Source organism: Myripristis murdjan, chromosome 21, assembly GCF_902150065.1.
Source record: "Myripristis murdjan chromosome 21, fMyrMur1.1, whole genome shotgun sequence".
Taxonomy (NCBI): Eukaryota; Metazoa; Chordata; class Actinopteri; order Holocentriformes; family Holocentridae; genus Myripristis; species Myripristis murdjan.
The window spans coordinates 17,503,025-17,524,995 of record NC_044000.1 but is presented as its reverse complement, the minus strand read 5'-3'; the positions used below and the strand labels follow the sequence as shown (position 1 = coordinate 17,524,995).

Below are 21,971 nucleotides of genomic sequence, written 5' to 3'. Positions count from 1 at the left end.
GAATTAGTGTGGCGTATCATAAGCCCATGCAGTACCATCCCTCAGGTAAAGGCAGCCGAAGGCAATAATGGTGACAAATACTGAGCAGATTCCATCAAGACGTACAGCAAACCAGCGAGAAGTTGTCAGGAATAAAAACCAGGCCGCTGTGGACAAACAACACAACCAGACAACTTAGATAGGAATGTTTCCTTGACAGCGACAACAGCCCGGCCACAGCAGTTGCTAAAAAGACACATCCAAAGCAGCACTCCTGTGAATCGACTTGTCAAAGTCAAGACCCTGAATCTTTGACACTTTTGGCACAAATCAAAATTCTTCTAACCTGTGTGGAGATCTTGATTTGCATCAAATATTTGTTGGAACCTCTGCTGAACTCTGAAGGCACGGATGGTCCACAAGCCTTGGAGGGAGGAAGAAAGGTGGGAGAAGACAGGACTCCGAGCTATAAAAAACATACAGGCCAGATCAATTTGTGTAGATTCATACAAACAACAATTTACATTTGGATCAAGGTGTTCAACTCAAAAGAGTTCAGTTCTCCTTTGTGATTTGATTATTATTCCATATACAAATAAAACTTCCCACAGGGTTTTGGAAAGCTGTTCACTTTCATGCTTCCTATTTTTATGATGACTCATCCCAGGATATTTCCAACCAACTAAATATTCTCTGTTTCAAAGAACCTCTATTTCTCACATTTGCGGTGTTAGACGGTGCTCCACCTACTGTCTAATGCATCATAAGGTGTGATTTGGAGATCTGATGATACATTGCCAAGTTCCTATGAATGACACATCATACGTACACATACACATCAACATTTAATATGCCCCTGATGCCAAACAATTTCAATTAATGCAAGGGCTGCTATTGAGAAATCTTTTCTTTGGATTTGTTCGGTTTACAAAACCAAAGACAAAACCTGAATGTTTCCTAGGAGCCATTTAATGGAACTTTTGTTCTTGAGATGATGGAGCCTGCTGTACAATGTGCATTTGGGCTCTCAGCCCAGAATAAAATAGATGAACTAAGGCCTGCAATGGCCTAGTCATGCCCACTTGGCATTTTTCCCATTGTATGTGATGTCATGAACTCCCTTCACTTGAGGAAACTGCGTGTGGCCAAGCCATGGGCCACCACCACCTTTAGCCTTTATGCTAATGACTATGGCTTTATTCAATGGTCTATTAGCATTCCTGTGGTCTGCCTTTGTCTCCTACCACAAATGGACATGTCCCTGAAAAAACCTACTTGTAGACTCTAGGCGCTTGATGTCCCTGGAGGTCTGCAGGAAATAGCATCGTAGGAACAGGAACACAACAAGCAGAGGGACAACAGGAATAAGGATCCAGGGGATGACAGCGGCTGATACTGCAATCACTCCAACGACTTGAAGGAACACCTGAGACGCAAGGACAAAAAAGAGGGAGCGATGCGAGGACAACATCAACCAATGAGCAGCTGAGTCAAAAGCCCCGCTGCTCCTGTGTGGTCGACCAGCGGGGCAGTCAGACCTATTTTTTAAAGCCGGACATGAGAAACTCTTTCAGTTGTATTTGCGCGAGATCATCACTGCCATACAGAAAGGTAACAGCAGGTTGTGGGACAGAGGTTGTGTGACTCACAGTGTGAAAGGAAAACGATCACAGTGCTAATTCTCACTTAGTAGCAGGTGAGAATTTACCACTTGGCCACTGCGGCTCGTATCCCTGGCTCCCATGGGCTTTCCCTTCAACACTTCTGGCCTATAAGCCTCCCTGGCAGAGCAGGCAGCCAACAGGCATGGTCACAGTGACTGGCAGAGGGCTCTGGGAACCACACTGTGGGTGTCTGATACATCGCACGCAAACCACACAGCCCTCAACAACACAGTGACTCATCACCCGTGTTAATGGCTACCTGACACATCTAGACCACTGGCCACATGCAACCTGATGCCTAAACAGGATTGGAAGCAGTGAGTCTGACAGCACCAAAACACTCACAGGAAAGATCTGTTGTATAACATAACCTCCTCTTAATCTCTAGAGAAATAAAGCATTTAGGATTAGCATTGGTATATTTCTCCTTAAGCACCCTTCCCTTAGCAAAAAGCAAGCATTTACAGTGTATAGCACATTTCATACAGTGAGTGCAATTCAAGGTTTTTTACAGTAATCAAAACAGATGCAAACTTAAAGGCAGAAAAGCATAAGAACATCAAGTACATACCACAGATTTCCAAGAAGTTTCTCCTTAATGACCCGACACAGACTTACAGTAGAATGAGTGGATATTACGGAATGAGAGAAAAATTACAGCTGTGTGTTTGCCAAGGGTCGATTTAAGTGAAAACTCAAATGAAAAAAAAAGCACAAAATTGATCCGTGAGCCAGGCCAATGAGAACCACGTTGACTCAACCATTAAATGACGTGCTTATTACATGTTTTTTGTTTGCCAGCTGAGTCTAAAATGTCGTCACTTAAATCGACCTTTGGCAATTTTGAGAGTATGAGAACATGGTCAAACTCTCATACGGATTTTAATAATTCCTATCTATGTCTGCAAGAAGAAAATGCGATGAGGAGATTTTTTTAGGATATTGCTTTCCTCTGGGTGCAAAGGTATCTGAAAAAGTATCACATTATTACTGATAGAATAAATCAAAATTTTAAGTGGTTATGTTTCACTAGACAATATCAAATGCCATTGTAATTATCTGCTGGGATGTAATTAAAACAATATGAGAATGAGTGGGTGGTTGTCCAGCTATATATGAAACAAAAATCACTTGATTTAGTTTAGTATTTTTAACTGCCCATCTGATAACACAGACATATGTATGTACGAGACCATTTTTTAAACTGCAAGGTATACTGTGTTACATATTTCATATTCGATTGATAGATGATAAAATTGAAAGCTCACACCCTGAAATTAGAGACAACCTAAGAGATGACTCCTAAGAGGGTGAGATTAGGATCATACTGTTACCTTCAATGGTCTCAGACTAGCCCAGAGAGATGAAAATTTAATTTAGCACCTTAATTACGGATGTTATCAGCCGCTTAAGTGCACATTTAAGCATGATCACTTTCAATGTAGTTTTATGATGAAAAGCCACTCAATTCCATTTACAGTTTAGATAAGAGGGTATTACTAGTCTAACCATCGCTGCAGTGGAGCCCACACAATCAAGCAGTGAGTGGAAGCTACTGAGCACAACTGATCCTAAGAATTTCACAGTACATAAGTTTCAATCTTAGCCTTGATGGAAGGCTACCAGACTGCAAAGTGAGATGGTGGCACAGGGGCTATTACTCCTACGTGCTATCCAACCTTCCCTAGTGGGGCTCAAATATTAACTGAACAAATGTATTTTTATATAAACTGCACGTCTTTCAATCCTCTGTTGCTTACTGGTGACATGGTGATGTAGTGACATTGCTCTTTGACATATGTTAATTGGTTAATTTTGTTCCCAATTGGGAATTTTTCAGTCAGGGTTATACGGAGGGCCGGGTCAGGCTGGCATATCTGACAGTGGGGTCATCTGAGGGGATGGAGGAGGAACAGGAACCATTAGATAGGAGTTGTGCCTCCTCCTGCTCCCCAGGGCCCTGTGTCGCCAAAGCCCTGTTTGATGTGATCCATTTGCGTGGTCTGGCGCTTATCATGTCAGCATCGGAGAACACCGTGGCCCCCACCCACACTACACACAGATGACTCTGATAAGTAGTGATCTATCCCCCCCGCGCAGCCCCACACCTCACCCCTGCACCACCCCTCAGACCACATCCATATCTCATATGAAACCACACAGGAACAGAAAACTCCCCAAGCCACAGCCCACTGCACATAAAAGTGGATAAAAGCTTTTGTATACAAACAGTTTAAATAAAGAATTACCACTAATTGCTCTTTAGCAAGAAAAGAAAGCTACTGCACGCATGCGATTCAGCCATTCAAGCAAACTGGGCACACTGCTGTGTCCAAAGACCATTCAGATCTCTGCTGACCCTAATTGCTTTATTTTCCAAATGATTCTATCAGGTCTTTGATGTCCAAATAAATGTAGAAAATTGAAGTTAATTGCTATATTTGTGTTCAGTGCAGATAGCAACTGTTGTTCCACAGCGGAAAATAAACACTTCCCTTTAATTAAACATCCCTCCAGACACAAGGAATCAGTACGCTTCTTTACAACCCCTTTTTCATCCTCCCTTTATTTACTGACAGTGTGCAATATTTCTGAGAGAGGCTGCCACTGGGAAAAAAGCGCAAACAAAACGGGAAATGAAGGGAGGACAGGGTAAAGAAAATTCCACCAAAGGAGCCCTCTGTCGTCACTGGAATTTTTTCACTCCACACTTTCTCTGACAGAGGAGCACAATAAGTTGTAGGGGTCAGTGGTACTGAAACAAAACAGGGCCGTTCCACTTGGGCTTTGGAACAATAGGAGTGACCCAATCCATTCTGCTCTGCTTTTCGGCTTTATTTTAGCATTAAATGCCCAGATGCTGTGGCCTTTCTTTGGAAGAAATGACTGTGGACACCTCCTTCACATTTTCCCTTTCTGGGCCATTTTCACTTCATAAAGCTGCAGTCAATGTGTTTTGTGTGTGGTGAGGAGGGTCTGACACATACTGTGGTGGTCTCAGTCGCTGTCTACATTGGTGGCTCAAGTAGTCCCAGGATTAGGCCTTTGTGTGCTGTGAAAAGGTAAAAGAAGTCACTTATTTGGGCTCAGTCAAGCTGCTGATTTCCACCCCCATTTTGGAAATAAGAGAAAGGCTTTGAAATGCAGTCTCTCTCCCTCTCCTATAAATCACTTGTGTCCAGCAAACTGCAACTGCCTAACACTCTGCATGCCCTCACATAGATGCATGAATCATCCGCTTTTTCTCTCTCTGTGTCTCTTATAAACACAAATCATTTTCATACAGTGGGTAAAAAAAAAAAACAACAGCTCACAAATACAAACGTCACCCACATGAAGCACAAAGTCCTTTATCATCATCTTATTGCCATGTTGGGGGACTCTAGATTAGAGTTAGGCCATGTTATGTTATGTGACTTCCCAGGAAGAAAGAAACCAAGAGCCTGTGTGTATGGCTGAGTCAGGTGAGACCACAGCATCATGGGAGACCACACATACATTCACTGGAGGCTTTTGCTGGCCAATGCTCGCCATCAAATGACCATGTGCGGTACTGCTGAGAGTTACCAGTCACACTGACCATGAAGACACACTCATTAAACACACACTGAGTATTTTGGCTATTTTAGTATATTGATTTTTTTTTTTTTTTTTAAATTAATTTGACACTGTTTTGGCAAACCACGGCAAACAGGTAAATAAAACCTAGTTCGTCTTTCACCCTCTCATCTTTCTGTGTCACTTGTGTTTTTCCACCTTGTGCAAAAAGACAATGGCATTGTCATATAACAATGGTCAGTGGGGATTTATGGCATATATATTTCCATACTGCTCCATCTCCTGTGTTTCTCGGGCTAACCTGGTATGTGTAATGCCTGGAGCCAGTGCATTCTTCCATTCCTCTGTCACCAGCTTGGTAAAGAACCAGAGAAAGCCAGTGAAATCCCATCCTACAGCGCTCACAGTTACGTCAGCAGTTCTCATATCCCACAAAGCCACAGAAGAGGCCTGACACACAATGCGCCACAATATAGAGACTCACACAACGATCCACCCGCCAGTGTTTTTAAACAATAGCCATCTTTGCTCTGTGTGCGTGTCTTCAGTGCTTCTGTGCTGGGTTTGTGTCTGCAGTAGTAATATTATTCACATACACACACATGGACGTGCGCACACACACCCTCTCCTCCCTCTCCAGACAACCGTAGGGTTTACTGCTATAATTTATGATGACACAGAGCCAACATTTGTGGATACCTAAAAGCCACTAACATTGGTGAGACCAGGAAAAGTCCCACTCAAATGAAAGTCACAGTCAGATTAATTTGGGTCCTCAAACTAGACCCTGATACAATCACTAAAATGTTAAGATACTAGTCATTGTACAGCTGTAGCTGGTATCTGAGCATAATCATGCTGACAAACTCAATTTGAATGGATGGTTAAGAAGACCAATGAATGTAGCTGCGGACCCCACAGTTAGTGGTGTGACTTGGTCAAGAGCTTTCACAAGAAATCCTCTGCTGAAAGGCCTCAGCGCTCACCCCTTTTTGTCTTGCCCTCCTCCTCTGCCCCCTCTGTGAAAATAGAGGCAACCCAGGATTTAAAGGTCAAGTCCACACAAAAGCCGACCGTCCCCAAAGCCTGAGGTGTTTTTAATTGACATTTCTGTCTTTGTCCCCCAACCATAAAGAGGGAAGAGAAAGAGCACTTTTTTTCAATATACTAAATTACTACTAAATGAGACCTGTGGAAAAAGTAGGGCTCTACGATGTACCCAGGTTCCCCCAGCTTGAGGGAATCCCCTTGTTAGACGGGCATGGGGGGGAGTGCTGAGGAGCTGTGAAGTGCTTACTCCACCATAGAGGGCTTGGCTCTGATGCAAATCCCCACACAGAAGCGGCCTCTCCCCACAGAGAGAGATAAACCAGTTAGGGCATTGTTTATGAAGTTTCACTTTATTCCCCCCTGACAACCATTTAAACAATGACTATGGGGAAATGTCCCTCCGCGAATGAGCAACAATGGTAAGGATCAGCAGCTTTTCTGTCCAGCTAATACTTTGATAAAAAGAGTGAAAATCGTCCTTCCTGAAAGCATTAAAGACTGCTCCATGAAAGACACCTGCAAACAAGAGCAGAAAGAAGCACAAACAAAAGTACTTTGTCCAGATGATGCCACCTTTGTCCTCCCTCACAATCACCTTCCATATTCTTTTGCAGCAAAAGACCAGCATAATTGACGCGCACATAATACGTCCAGTCTTATTTTGGCACAGTTTGTTGGAGAACTGCTCTAGTTACCTGCACGTTCTTTTTCACTGTTACACAGCAACACCCGCTAATATACTTAAAACATTATTTTATATCAGTCAACAGCTGGTAATAATTGAAACATAGTGGAATGGGCAGGCCTTGTATACAGTGCACTGAGTATCATGTATGTAGGACTCAAGCCTGTTTTCTGTCATGACCTAGTCTGCTTTCACTGGTTTTCAGTTGGACTTACGGGCCTTCCACAACGTTATTATTTTACTCTGGCCATTATTCACCTTATTATCAAAATGTGGGGAACTATAGCAGACAAAAAGCTTTTGTGGGTATGATCTTTTGTGCTTTCAGCATTTAAGATGGCTTTTGTCTCCTGTGAGATGGGTATCTGCCACAAACATCACTCAGGCATTGTGGAGGGGGGATTCGTTTTCAGCGCGCCTTTGTTCTATTCTTTAGCCCAAACCAAGGAGCCACGCCTGCTCCTCTACCTCGAATTGTGCAGCGAACATTCCCTTCTTTGTGGTGCTAGGTGCATGAGCTGGCTCATCTCCGCAGGCTTTCGTGGGATATGGCCATCGCAGTGGCATGGTGGCATTTGGTAACCTAACCTGGCTGTGCATCAGGGTGGCCCTTGGCGACCGGGCCTTTAATATGCTGGAGTATTAGGTGAATGGTGCTGCAAGGGGCAAGTCCCGCTCTGGAGCTGTTTCAACTGACCTGTCCCCTTCCCCCTCCACCATGCTTACAGCACCTCTCTCCACTGCATTGCATGCCTGCTGCTCACACTTCTTCTCTTTGCCACTCAACAGATCATCCTTGTCATCCTCTTCCTGCTCCCCCACTGCTTCCCTCTACATCGGACCCATCGTCCTGTGGCCATTATTTCCTCTTTGGTACCTTTCTCTCTCCCAATCACTTGCTTAGTCTCTGTACACATTCTCTGGAGATGCCGCTTCTGTTGTGCCACACTGTGGGAGCCACGCCCTCAACCTATGTGCAGACACTTTTATTAAATCTGTGCAGGCGCTGGGCCGCGCTGGCGGGTAATCCTACAGTAATTGTTTCCAGATTAGGGGACCCGGACCACAAAGCAGGCTTAGCCAGGCATGAAATGGCCTCCCCATGCTGCAGCGGCAGCGACCAAACCTGCCGAGGTGAGACTCACCTGGATAAAGTCCACAAACGTCCATGGGAGCAGTGAGTCCAGGTGACCAATGTCCTTAGAAAACCTGTTGAGGATTCTTCCTAGGGAACAACACAACAGAGAGAAAACTGAGGATAACTGGTTAGATTGGATTGGATTACATTAGATCTGTGTATGGAGGAATGATCACAACCTCTGAAGCAGATTATTTTTTTTTTATTATTTTGGTTTTAATGTCATTAAGTGAGAGATTTGTCCACATAGGGAAAAAAGTGAAAAACAGTGTAATGTAGTGATGTGGTGTATTTTTTTTTTCCATGTAAAAGAAGCAAATAATTGAAAAAAGGAAAAAACACTGTGCCACATCTAATTCATAATTTGTATTCATGCAAATCTTCACTCAAATCTCACCTAAAATAGCCCTAACTTGAGTTTGTAAGAATAAAACTAAGTCAATATGTCAGATATGTTTATCCATTAGCTAATCTGCCCCCAGATGACACAAGATATTTTTATTTCCCTGTAGAGGCCCACTGGACTATTGAGTAACAGTTACCCATGTCTCCTCTGTATTAATAGCACAAAGCCTATATGCTGAGTGCGATATCAGATGGAAAAACAGAGAGGCCTATCTAGAGTAAACAATGAATCATTATTTGTCTTGCATTTCATAAAGACTGCCCTACTCTAGGCTGAATACATGAGGGAACCTTTTGTTTGTGAACAAAGGGGCAACAGAAGCCGCGTACCTGCCTTTCTATCCTGACTGGCAGTGTCAGTGACGTTAATTGAGTTGCCTCCAATCTGCTCAGGTGCTCATTATTTGGGCCGAGACTCTGCAGGTGCTCTAGCCGCCTTTTATTGTTGCTCCTTTAGAAACTTTGCTCCCCTATTCTGATCCCACAGCACACAAGATTACACTCCAGCTGCTTTCACACACTGTTTACTGCAGGGTCAGTGATAGCCAATCCTCACACCACAGCACCTTAAGGCAGGCAAGACAGAAAAGCTTTCTCTATCTCTAGGCCTGAAGGAAGGCTTCAGACTCTCAGCGACAGACAAAAACCCATCAGAGAACAGTGCCAACATCACTGCTACCAGAGCTGAGCTCAAGTTAAAAGACCCAAGCTGTGGATGTGTAGTCTGCTATGTTCTTTCTATCTAAATGCCGTCTGTAGTGGTGTCTTAATGTTTCATACTTAAACAACCCACTATCTCTCATTGTGACACTTCACTAAGCAAACAATTCTATCTGTCTAAGGAGCATGAAAACAAAGCAGCGCTCGCACATTTAGGGTTCAACCCCGATGCAGTGAAACTGACTGTACAAGCATGCAGATGAGTTTATCTAGGCCCCCAGCATAGGCCAGGAAACAGGATGGGCCTTGGAGAGGAACTGCAAGAAGGAATGGCTGGGCGGTACGCTGGCAGAAAGTGGCACTATGGTACTCTGGAGGCGTGGTGGAGTCGGGCAGCGCTGACCTAAAAGTTGCCTTCCCGGCTCCCAGTGAGTCCTACGGAGGTGGGCTCTGTAATCACCTCTCTCCACGGCCGTAAGCAGCTTACAGCTTTATCCAAAATGCCGCTCCCGCCTAAAAACATGCATGCAGACGAGGCCGGGTTCCCCATAACAGCCATTGCATAAACCCAGCCAGAGCATTATTCCCCGCAACAACCCAGCAATGCTCCAAATCAGTACTGATTCAAAGTCAAGTGGCGTAAGCATGTTGTACACTTGGAGGCAGACTAATCTTATTCACAGTGTGAGTGCCCCTTTAGCATGCAGACATCCTGAGGGGAGGGTTCAAGCAAGGGGGTAGTGCTGCTACTATACTGGTGTTATTGTCACTAGAATCTCCCTGCTTTAGTCTGGAGACCGGGGGGTGGGGGGGCAGAAGGGGGGAGGACTTGTCAAACTGTGTTTATGGAAGATCCAATAATATTTTATGTAATTTTACTGTCTAAGCCATAGATGACCCAAATTCATGCGTATCTGGCAAACAATGCCAACAAGAAAAGGCTAGGTTTCTCGTGGTTACATCATACCATGGTTAGAGGGTGTTAGAACAGAGAACATCAGTCAACTATCAGCTGTTTGACAAGCAGCTCAGTTAACAGAGTTTCAGCAGGGATGAAGTAAAGACCCTTCTCCTTCTTTTGCAGACTATAGAGGGGATACATTACAGTGATGCAGTTACACAAAGACATTCACTGCATGGAAATGCCTATGAGGTAAGATCGGCGTGGGACAATGGCTTCAATCACTACGGGTGGTTGTCAACAATATCACCTATTGTGTAGAGAGGGGTATAGACGTTTCAGGATATCAGCTGCATTAGTATCAAACAATTTCTCATGGTTTAAGACTCCAGGGGTGATTTGCACCACTTTTTCAGGCTGAGGAAATATCAAGCCCTCCCAACCAAGGTGGCCCCTTAGGTGGAGATATTAGGTGAGCAGGGCCCCCAATCACAGTTAAAGAAGTGGAACAGTGGGGTCCGGCTGGAACAGGGCGTGTGGCAAATCGCTGTTCCCTGTAAACATCAAGATAAGGGGACGACTCTGAGCCACTCCATGTGTGGGCCCTACTACAGTTGGTGGGGCCTTTCAGTGAGGCAGGAGCGATAATGGAGGAATATTGGGGAGGGGGCTGCCAAGGCTGGAGGTGGCACAGCTCACCTGCACTTCCATGAAGGGCCCAGGGGCCTGGGGCAGCCTCCCACCGCTGGCGCCTTGCTGCCAATACTAATACATTCTAAATCCATTCTCTCCGCTCACACCGCCAGGCTCCTGCAATCTCCTCTCCTTCCCTTTCATGCAATTAAATAGTGGAAGTGCAGAGCGAGGGGGAGCCCTATCAGCCATACTGCACACACACACACGGCTCCATCTCCACATTCAATTTACACACTTCGATATCATCATCCTCTCTGCATTACTTCCACCACTTCGCTCTTAACACTCTTGCATCCCAGAGCTGAAATATAGACATTGAAAACATTGCCTCTGTAGACACAATTAGAATCTGACATCACTGACTACAGACGATCTAATGTTCCCTGCGTCAACAGCACCTGAGTGACACCCAGCACTGAGATGGCCCACTATGCTGGCGTGAAAGAGCAAAGTTAGAGGTGTATGTGTGTTTGCGCATTTGCATCTGTGTGTGTGCCTGCATTTGTGCATGCATGTGTGTGTGTGTGTTGACTGGGACTCCACTTCTTGACTGTGCTGATGAGCTGAAGCCCTGGCCTGCAGTCTCTGAGGGGATTAGCCCACTCAATGACACTAAATTACAGGGATCAACATCAGCTCAACACATCCAATGCTGTCTGTGCTGCTCTAACTGGATCACATTAGGATGAACAGTTGTAATAAGACCGTTCATATTCCTGAAATTGAGCAACTTGAACATAATGAGTTATATAAATTAATATGATGGAGGATGAAAAAACAGTCCACGTTGCTATCAACATCATCTAGGTAGCGTAAAACTATTATTCCAAAATGCACGTCTGTAATCACCAAAATCACTAACTGAAGTCAACTACCTTTACACAGTATAAAAGATAACACAGACACAAGTTTTACTTTCAAATTGCGCAAAGGCATTCAAAGTCTGATACAGGAGAGCTACAATACCTCACCGTCAATCATAATTCACCACTGTGGTGCTCCATTGTTATAAACCACATTCAAAGAATAACAAATAAGACCTTTGTGCAGTGACGCTTGAAATGGTAACCTTTAACTTGGAGAAAGACAGGAGCCAACAGCTATCAAACATAAGGCCTGTTCAGCAGCAGCACACCTATCACTTACACTTGTAAACAGTTGTCAAATCCTTTACAACACACAGACGCACAATTACAAATGCATCACTCATACTTATGGTAACAACTCACAGAAATAGCACTTATTGTACAGTGAAAGAAAAATCTCGAAGAGCAAGGCAAAACAATAAGAAAGAAAGCAATATAGGAATAATGGAAAACACCAGAACTGACAGCATCAGTGCTGATAACAGCTGTCTTTGTTCTGGTCTATTCTGTTAGGTTTCATTCAAGTGATGAAAAATACAGAGTGGGAGAAGCTAAGTGAAAACCTTTCAAAACAATGAAAATAAGACAGAACTTTTTATCTATATTTTACTTTCTTTTTTTCCTTCTTCTTTTTTTTAAAAAGGTCATGTTCACACTTAATCTAGTGTTGACTGGACAAAGCACAAAGACGCAGTCTTTTAGACAGTTGTCTATAAATCCAGTCAGACACACAGCACTGTTTGCCAGCCTTAAGGCCAAACTGTAATGACTGGACTGGTCATACAATGGTTACTGATAGCAGCACAACAGCAATCAGATAGCAGTGTCTGTTAAGCCTCTCCTTTACTGCGCTATTAAACAGATTATTACATTATTCAAAGTGTTTGTTCTCCTCCTGTGTGTAGATTACCAAGGCCGGCACACCCAGATAAGCCATCAGGTAGGCCAATACGCAACACAAGAGCAGCGATAAAAACAAAACATGGAGATTAAGACCTGTGGTGTTTGCTCCAAACACAGCTTTGCAAAAGAAAGCTTTGTCGGTACACCCACCTCTAATGCCAGTAGAAACCACAAGCTACTGAACACCCTCTAATCATATTTAGACTTGTGTTAGCAGCTTATTATGACTCATTATACAGAAACAAGTTTCCTTCTTGTTGAGAATTCCCACCCGAGCTGATTGTGTTGTACATGCATGTCACTATGAAGAGATTAGGCTGAGTAATTATCCGCTGACAGGTGAACAATGCTCTAGAAAAATTAAAGTTCTCAAAGTGGGCCACTTGACAGTTGACTTTGGGTATGAATGACAGATGGCACTGACATCAACTCACCTAATAAAAAATTATACCACAGAATAACAGAGAAAAGAATATGGGGTATATTTTTATTTTTTTTTATCTAAACAATAAAACAAATTGAAATAGATTTTGAAATATGTACTGTATTTAACTGGTGTCTTAAAAAAAAAAAAAGAAAAAAGAAAACAGTATTGTGAAACACTCCTGGAGATAAGCGGCCAGCTCTGCCTCAGTGAAGGCAGACTTATTTGTAGTGTTTGCTCACTTTTAAGATCATGTCCATCTGCCCACTCCATTGACCCAACAGCTACGGCCTACAAAGCTAATGAAATAATCAAAGATTTCTGATACAGCTCACAAGACAAATATGCCTGTATTTACCCAGCTCTGTAGTCCAAACACAACACTGTCCAAGATCTAATTCAAACAGTATTCATTCAATATCACTGTTTGCTTTTTTTGTTCTGGCTGACGGTAAATAGATAGCGCTGTCTTCACTCATTTTCAAAGACATTAAGGCTAAATATTAAGTAATTTCTCATGGGTTTTTGACTGAATTGGCCTCTTGGGTACACAGACTCTAATTCCCAGGAGCGGTTTGAAGCATGCCAGTTCATACACAGTCTGCTTTTCAACCCATAAACTCTGTAGTGGTGGCAAACAAACAGCACACGCCTTATAAAAAGGTTCAGAGTTACAGCCATTAAAATATATTAGCTCATAATAATTAGCTCACATTGATTATATCACAATTATATTTACAGAACAATAAAATAAACACTTAAAATAACATGTTGTCTTATTATGCTTATTAAATACTGCAATGAAATCTCTGATTTGGAAAAATAATTTGCTACCAAAAAAAAATTAACTTTTGAACATTTTTAAGTATTCACTATATTCTACCTTCTTGGAGTACAATGGAAAACTGTAGAGTTTCAGGGACAGGCGTAATGATGTATGTGAAGTGGGACAAAACCTGACATAGGTAAGTAACAGTCTGCTCTCTAGTGGTGAGATGTTACAACAGTACCTACACCGGCAACTCCCACTGAATCTAAAAAATAGATATTTGAAATTGAATATTTCATAGCGTGATCACTCCTGGCATCAGCTTGAAAATAAGTTGCGGATTTATAAAGGATAAACTTTTTCCATGAGAGCTGGACGTGGAGGTGGGGCTCTTACCGATAGGATTGATATCGAAGAAGCGCACCGGCGTCCGGAGGATGGCGTTAAACATGCTGTTGTGCAGCGTCTGGGCTGAACTCACCAGGACATTAAAGAAGACCAAGCTGCGCAGGAAGCCAAACACTATCGAGGCGGCTGTTAAACCTGACAAAGATACACATCCATCAGCAGCCCACAATGCTTTCCGTACGTCTGTTCCAAGAAGGTCAGCTGTGCACTTAAGGTCCCATTGTTAAACATATAAAAGAAATACAAGAACAGATATATTCTACTTCAATTGCTCACTCAATGGTTAATTTTTCTTTAACATTGATCTATCACTGTGAATACAGATGCTGGAAGAGTGAAAAGGTTAGGAGTCACGGGAAGACAATCAGAGCAATCCAACAGCAGAGAACAAGAAAAGCACCTCTATCTCCCTGTACAGCTGAGGCCCACGTACAGACACTGGGCCTTGAAGGCCTTGGGATACAGCCAAAGAACTGTGGATGTGTTCAGTGAATGCCTGGCGTATTCAGAGTCTCAACGTTACACAAAAAAAAACGGTGTGCACTCAATGAGCTTCACCTGCGTAAACACCTAGGTACAGGTCAAGGTCCAGCTGCTGGGGGAAGCTGCCATTGAGGCGCTGTGTCGCATTGATGTGCTCTTGTTCAGAGGCCCTGCAAGTCAGCCACAAAGGAATCAAAAGCCACAAGGACAAATAAACACAACAGCCATCAAATAAAGAAAGCTGCAAGATGGAGGTGCAATACAAAATGTGATCGTCCCTAAACTGAGGCACAAGGACAGTTTCAACAAGCAACAGATAGCGCCAACAAAAACATCATCAGTTGGGTTCAGTCTTCTCAGTCTTCTTCCATAAATACTATCAATCAAGTCCATTCTGGGAAAATTAGTTTTAGCCTACAAAAAAAATGTTAAATTTCACAGTGTGTAAAAATAAAATCTCACCAGTAAGCAAGCCACCAGTCCTGTAGAACATATGCAATCTAAATAAAAAACAAAGAGAACGTATTATAGCATTTTAATTGTTAGCGTGTCACAGAAGATAATGTGCATTGTTGTTTTTTTCTTCTAAAAGTGACAGGTCATTTTTTTTTCAGGTTTGTCTAGACCAAATACAGCATAAAGGTGTGGAGGAGAAAATGAACTCACATGAGCTATGATATTGAGGAGTATGAGGATCAAGAGGACCAGGAAGTTAGCTCCTGCTCTGAAGTATTGCACATACAGGCACAGGCCAATCTTCCCCTCTGAGCGGCTTTCCTCCTCCATGGGCTGCTCTGCCTGCAGATATACACCACAGTCCATGCAAACCGCCCAGTAAGGCTTCAGATGGTTTACAGATGAGCAGCGGGGAAGATGTGAGTACCTGCTGCCCTCTGGTGACTGGCTAAATGCACAACATGCCTCTTTCCTGCAATTACACTTCCATCAAGTAAGTAAACGATGATAGCTTTACACTACAATTCAAAAGTTTGGAACCACTGAGGAATATTTATGTTATTGAAAGAAATGTATTTATTCAGTATTAGTGCTTCCCGGATCCCCATACACTCCCAAAAAAACGGTTACTAGTTTTTGTGGAACAGCATTACATCAGTCAAAAATAGAGCAAAAAATACAAATAAAATATTTCTTTCAGTTGCTATAGTATTTTGCACACTGGGATTTTGACTTCAGGTTTTTACCGTGTGTTGTTTTTTTTTTTTTTTTTTTTTTTTAGTAATGAAGATTATTCAGTGTGTGAGACGAGGAAACTAAGGATCTCATACAAAGGTGTGCACTACAGAAAAGAGCAAGTTGGATCTAACCAGGGCAGATTTTGTTTGCTTGAATTTTTGGAATATGCCTACCACAGGATGCTGCTTTGCTCCGTCCATTACAGAGTAGCGAGAGGAGGACAGGGACCGCATGGAGCCCTCAGAGCAGGCACGGGAGGAGAGAGTCAGACAGCCAGGGAGGGGAGTTGTGACAGGCCTCTCCTCCTCCTGCTCCTCCTCCTCCTTCAGCAGGGAGGTGAAGTCCACGCCCGAGCTCTGCAACTCACTGTAGGTTCCCAACGCCACCATCTGACCCTGATGATGAGAGAGAGACATAACTACACGAACAGACACATGCACACACACACACACGTCATCAAAATTCCTTAGTTATATGTGTCAACTTCCCATCTCTTCAGACAAAGTGCATAAATTATCTTAGTTAAGTGTTTATTCAACATCATTCCTTGACAATATAGTCAAGCAACCAAAACTCACCATTGCCAACTGCCACTAACTAAAGCTGAGTGACACTGACAAAATCAAATATCACGATACCTTCGACCAAATACCTTGATATTGATATTGTGATATTACAAGAATGACTATCGGTGGTTTTATAGATATTTAAACACAAGCATTGATGCATTGATAAGTAATCATTAGTAATATGGACATAATGACCAAGCAGGTCGAAGGAAATAATAGAAAAACTAAATCTGCATACCTTCTTTGTAATACAGCCTTTAAAACCAGGAAAAGACACTTTAAAACACACACACAAACACACAAGTAAGCAGACAAATACCTCCTTTAAGACAACAATTTGATCTGCAGCCTTCAGATACTGTAGCTGATGAGTAACCAGGATGCGAGGTTTCTCCTTCAATAGTCCACAAATGCACCTGAGGAATAGACATTGATTTGAGTTTCTAGAGATGGCAAGTTGTTCACATAATGTTAACAAGAAAGAAAAGTAATAGCGATGTGTTAATTTAAAGTAACAAAACATACTCTTCAAAAAGGTGCCTGCCAACCTCAGCGTCCACGGCACTGAGTGGGTCATCCAACAGGTATATGTCTGCGTCCTGATACACTGCCCTAAAAAACACAAACACACTGAGGTGACTGTGACTGGCACCAAAGAAAACATGCATTACTGTACAGGTATTCTGCACACCTGGCTAAGCTGACCCTTGCCTTCTGTCCTCCACTGAGGTTGGCGCCTCTGTCCCCGATCACCGCCAAGTCGCCATCTGGCAGGAGGTCCATGTCCTAAACAGGGTCCCACTGCCAACACTTACCACGGGGAGTCATTCACATTCACACAGCAAACACTACCTTCATGTACGCTACCAGCTGGACATGCAAAAACGTTGCTTAGACTACCTAGTTAAAATAAGTGTGGCAAGGCATGCAATAATTAAGAACATATGACTCGATGTGATTCTCACTCTCTTGAGGGCGCAGGCTCTCAGAACTCTATCATACTTCTGTGGGTTGAACTCTTTGCCAAAAAGGATGTTGCTTCGGATCGTACCAGGTAAAATCCAGGGCTGCTGGGAGGTGTAGGTCAGCTCTCCTTTGACTTTGACTACACCCTTTTCCTGGCTCAGCTCTCCGAGGATGGTGCTCAGGAGAGAGGACTGATCAACACAAATAACAAAAATTTAAACTTCAAGAAACAACTTAGTCTGTTGTTGTTTGTCACAAACATATGAAGGAAACTGTCTTTACTGGCATTTCAGTTCAGAGTGACTCAGCTACCTGCTAACAAGAACAACGCTATCATGCCATATGTGAAATTATACCATGACTGACTTGAAAGACTAAAGGAAGGGAAGAGAATGGGAGGGTTGACCCTTGAATACCTTTTTGAGGTCAAGTTTGCAACATACAAGCACTGATCAGGGGGTAAATTCCTACAGGACAATGACAGCATGGAATCCATGTCACACCATAGTATAACATGTGGTAAATATTGTGTCTAACAGAATCTGCCAATATTAACTATCCATCACTGTAATCTAGGGCTGGGTGATATCTCGATTTTACATCAATATCGTGATATCAGGCTGGGCACTGTATGAGATTTTGAATGTTGTAATATCATGATAGGGTGTAAGTGTTGACTTTTCCTGGTTTTAAAGGCCATGCTACAGTAAAGTGATGTAATTTGTGAAATTATAAGATTGTTGATGATAATTTGTTATTTGCCCCCACCTGCTTGGTCATCATATTCACATTACTTATGACTGTTTAGCACAAATCAAATCTAACAAATAACTAAGCAAAGTATGGTCATCCCTACAGTATCATCACAATATTGACATATTGAGTCAAAGATATCGCTATATGTGATTTAGTCCATATCACCAAGCCCTGCTGTCATATATTGAGTTTCTTAATGTACCATCGACATTACATCTGACCTTCCCAGCTCCAACAGGTCCGATGACTGCCAGGAGCTGCTCTGACCTCACTGTGAAAGATACGTTCTGCAGAGTAGGAGCATCTAGCATCTGTAAGCAAAATAAAGAGTGAGTAAATAAGTAAACATACTTTCACAAAGAAATTAAACTTAGTGCTCATTCATGTTGAAATGGCCTTCATCTACACTTAAGATAAAGTGGAGGGGCAAGTATATGCTGCCTATAATAATCCTCACCTTATCCCAGTAGCAAATTAAGTCCTGAATCTTCACCATACACTCCTTCTTTTCTGCCACAGGAAGCCCCAGATGTTGAGGCGCAACTTCATCCAGAAGAAGAAAATTCTGAGAGGAAGAATCACAGTCACACTGTAGGGCTAGACAATGAATCCAATTTGATTTTCAATTACAATTTTGACTTTGGACAATTTTGAAAACAACATAATCGAGATAAAATGATTATTACGCTGCATTCAGTTTTGCAATGGTGCTCCTGTTTTGTCTTGTGTTGTAAATTCAGCACACCTCTTTGCTTTGCAGTGGTGCACTTTCACTCCTCCCTAAAAGCTCAAACTCACTCTCAGCCAGGCTGTGGCACATTTATATTTAAAATTCAAAGAAAATCACTGTTAAAAAGACAAGTTTTTGTTTTTAACTTTAATAGATGCATGATGTTTCCAATCAATGAGTAATCATGTTAAATAACTGTGACCTCAGTACTGATCAAAATAATCCTAATCATGATTTTTGTCATAATCAAGTAGGGCTAGTCCTATCACACTGTCTCAAAAGCAATAGACAGCGTCTGTGAAATGAACACAAGGCTGACACATTTTTTCCTTCACACATTTTTTCCTACAAGGCTGGCTTACTTTAATCCTGCGAATGCTGATGAGAGCCTCAGAGACCTTCTCTATGGCAGAGGGAAAGAAGAGGGCGATGGTGAGTCTGACTGCCCCATAGAGGGAGACAGCCACAAACACTCTGCTAACCGACAGCCTGTTCCCTGTCAGGGCGTAGATGCACAGGGTGATGAAGATGATGATCTTGCTGGCCACAAAGAATGATGCCATGTTCAGCGCACGCAGGTAAGAGCTCTTCATGATTTTAGAAATCTCCTTCCTGCACAATAATGGAATATGTTGATAGAAAATACCAGAGTGTGTAGGAAACATACTATTTTGCCAGATCCTCAATATCAATTATGCTACCACTGCCATTATAACATAAACAGGTTTATACAGTGTCAGTTCAGTGGAAGGCCAACACAAAAAAAAACAGTTTTTGTTTTGTGATTTATAATGCAATTGTAATACAGAATACAGCAGCAGTACTTTCTCAAGTGGAAAAAGTATATCACACTGAGGCAAGTCAATGATCATGATATCATTTAACCTTAATTAAAATGTAACCATTTTTGTGATGATTAACTAGATGAAAGGAATATCTATTTAACAGGGTATCAATTTAATATAATGCCTAAGGTTTTCATACTTCTTGTGTTAGTTTCATACTCCCTGCAGAATTCTTTCCCATTCATTTATTGTATGACACACTTGTTAAACACAGCACCACTCTCTTGACATTACCATGCAGAGTGTGGCCTTTCGCTTACAGCAGATTAGAATTGAAACATAGGCTGAATTGAATGTAACGCTTTACAACTGATAGTACCTGCAAATATATGGAGTAAAAGCCGGCTAACAGTGCCAGAGCCCATTCATAAGTGAAATTTTACCGATGAAGTCTCCAGACCAGACTTAATGGGCAATGTAAATGTAGATAGAGACAAACTGCAGACTCCATGCACAACCATTTTTCCTGCACAGCACTTCCTGCAAAGTGAGGGACTAAGGTAATGATGCAAGAGAAAGTAGTTGTATGTACATAAGAAATTGTCATTTTTGTGAATTAATGAATAGACAGTGTGTTGCAACGTGCAGTGTGTTCACGTCATATACATGAATGCTGTCATCAGTTACAGCATGTTCTATTACTGCAACTTAATTAGATAAGAACAATCCATTATCATGATTGCTATACAAACTCACCAGAGCTGTTATTAAGTAGATATGAAGAGGAATTGCTGAATCAACACGAAACGTGATCTACCTTCTGACCTCATCCACCATTGCAGAGAAAGGCCTCTCCCATCCATACATCTTTATAATGCGGATTCCAGAGATGACTTCATTCATGGTGCGTATTCTGTCGTCTGTTAAAGCTGCTGTTTGGGCCCTAAAATGGTGGAGAAAATTTATAATAAAAGTACCAATACAACACGAGACGCAGATATTTTATAAAAGTAAAACAGCTTTCACCCCTGTTTGATAAATTTGGTGTATGGCCACACACCTGAGAGAGGAGAACAAGCGTCCAAACATGGTCTGGACTGCCATCAGGATGACAAGGACAGTCATGCCCGCAAGGCATGATGGGCCAATCACATACAGCAACAATAATATCACAGCTGCTGCTTGTAGAGGACCAACCCACAAAAAGTGCAAATATAAGGTTACCTGTAAGAAAGTGATAAGAGGTGCAGTGTGTTGCTGAGGTGCAACCAGTATCATGTAATGAGCAAATCCCATATGAAACATACATTAAAAATAGAAATTGCTACTTTTCTGGTTATTACCTCATCAAATCTGTTGACATCATTGGATAAGAGGTTCACAATTTGTCCTGTGGTAGTTTTGGCCAATGCTGTGCTGTTAAGACAGAGAGCCTTTGCAGAGCAAAGATGTTAAAGGAATAGTTCATCCAGAATTTAAAATTTGGTCATCATCTACCAATACTCATATCAGTCAAAATACTATTTGGTATTCCAGTTGCTGGACTTCATAGTAAAGCTGCCAACTAGCATGGATGAATAGCAAACCAAATAAACAATGTCTATATGGACAAACCTGAGAACATAGCTAAGTGTCAATCGTAGTAAAATAGATTGTAAAGAAAAAAATGAGTGTCTTGGTTTTTCATCCAAAACCGACGGACTTAGAAGGCTCATAGATCCATTGCCAGACATTGTGGAAAGTGGAGCAGAAAGATGTGGCCAGGTCCTGGTTCTATAGCGTTCCAAAAATGTCAACAAAAAAAAGACCATAAAAGCTGTTTGGAGTCACTGAGCAGTCTATGTACGATAACGCAAGCTTTCTGAAGTCACGCAAGTGTACTGTGGGTGCAAACGTAACACTCAGTTTTGAATACAGTCAACACTGCAAGCTACGTTTTAACCAGTCATGTTATTTCTGACTGAAAAGTAGTTGAATACATAACAACTTGTATTTATGACTGTACAACTCAGAAGCAGGAGCTTACAAGTAGCACATGAAATCAGCAAACCTTTCCCACCACATGCCTGTGGGCGACCAGAGCTCCATATGTGCAGAAAATCCAGGAAATAGGCTAATGCTGTAAATCACGGACTTTTGGACCCAAAGCACACTCATTTGGTTTCACAACACTTGATTGTGCTGCACAACAGTTTTTTTTTTTTTTAGGTTACTTTTACCCTTTTGTAACTTTAAAGAAAAAGGATCAGGTCACTTTAGTTCTTTTGGTTTGTATGCCCACAGAACACAAACAGTGTTTTGACTGACATGAGGGATTGCTGATATTTTTATTTTGTGAACTATTCCTTTAAATCATGTTAACCTCGCACATGTAAATCATCA

General features: G+C 42.2%; 1 protein-coding gene across 4 annotated transcripts in view; it reads right to left on the bottom strand.

Moving 5' to 3' along the window:
• LOC115379575 (multidrug resistance-associated protein 4-like) overlaps positions 1-21,971 on the bottom strand; it is a 36,891-nt gene that overhangs the window by 13,055 nt on the left and 1,865 nt on the right. For 3 of the 4 annotated variants that reach the window (XM_030080291.1, XM_030080292.1, XM_030080293.1), the window contains 19 exons: positions 20,933-21,022; positions 20,650-20,813; positions 20,407-20,532; positions 19,167-19,416; positions 18,532-18,639; positions 18,296-18,385; positions 17,318-17,509; positions 17,044-17,138; positions 16,878-16,964; positions 16,672-16,768; positions 15,957-16,178; positions 15,256-15,387; positions 15,052-15,089; positions 14,665-14,759; positions 14,095-14,241; positions 8,082-8,161; positions 1,255-1,405; positions 326-445; positions 36-146 (listed from right to left, as the gene is read on the bottom strand). In XM_030080291.1, the coding sequence (XP_029936151.1) occupies positions 36-146; positions 326-445; positions 1,255-1,405; positions 8,082-8,161; positions 14,095-14,241; positions 14,665-14,759; positions 15,052-15,089; positions 15,256-15,387; positions 15,957-16,178; positions 16,672-16,768; positions 16,878-16,964; positions 17,044-17,138; positions 17,318-17,509; positions 18,296-18,385; positions 18,532-18,639; positions 19,167-19,416; positions 20,407-20,532; positions 20,650-20,813; positions 20,933-21,022 (2,395 nt within the window). Of the gene's footprint in view, positions 1-35; positions 147-325; positions 446-1,254; positions 1,406-4,630; positions 4,696-8,081; positions 8,162-14,094; positions 14,242-14,664; positions 14,760-15,051; positions 15,090-15,255; positions 15,388-15,956; positions 16,179-16,671; positions 16,769-16,877; positions 16,965-17,043; positions 17,139-17,317; positions 17,510-18,295; positions 18,386-18,531; positions 18,640-19,166; positions 19,417-20,406; positions 20,533-20,649; positions 20,814-20,932; positions 21,023-21,971 lie in introns of those variants that run through there. The other variant, XR_003930259.1, reaches the window with a different exon arrangement.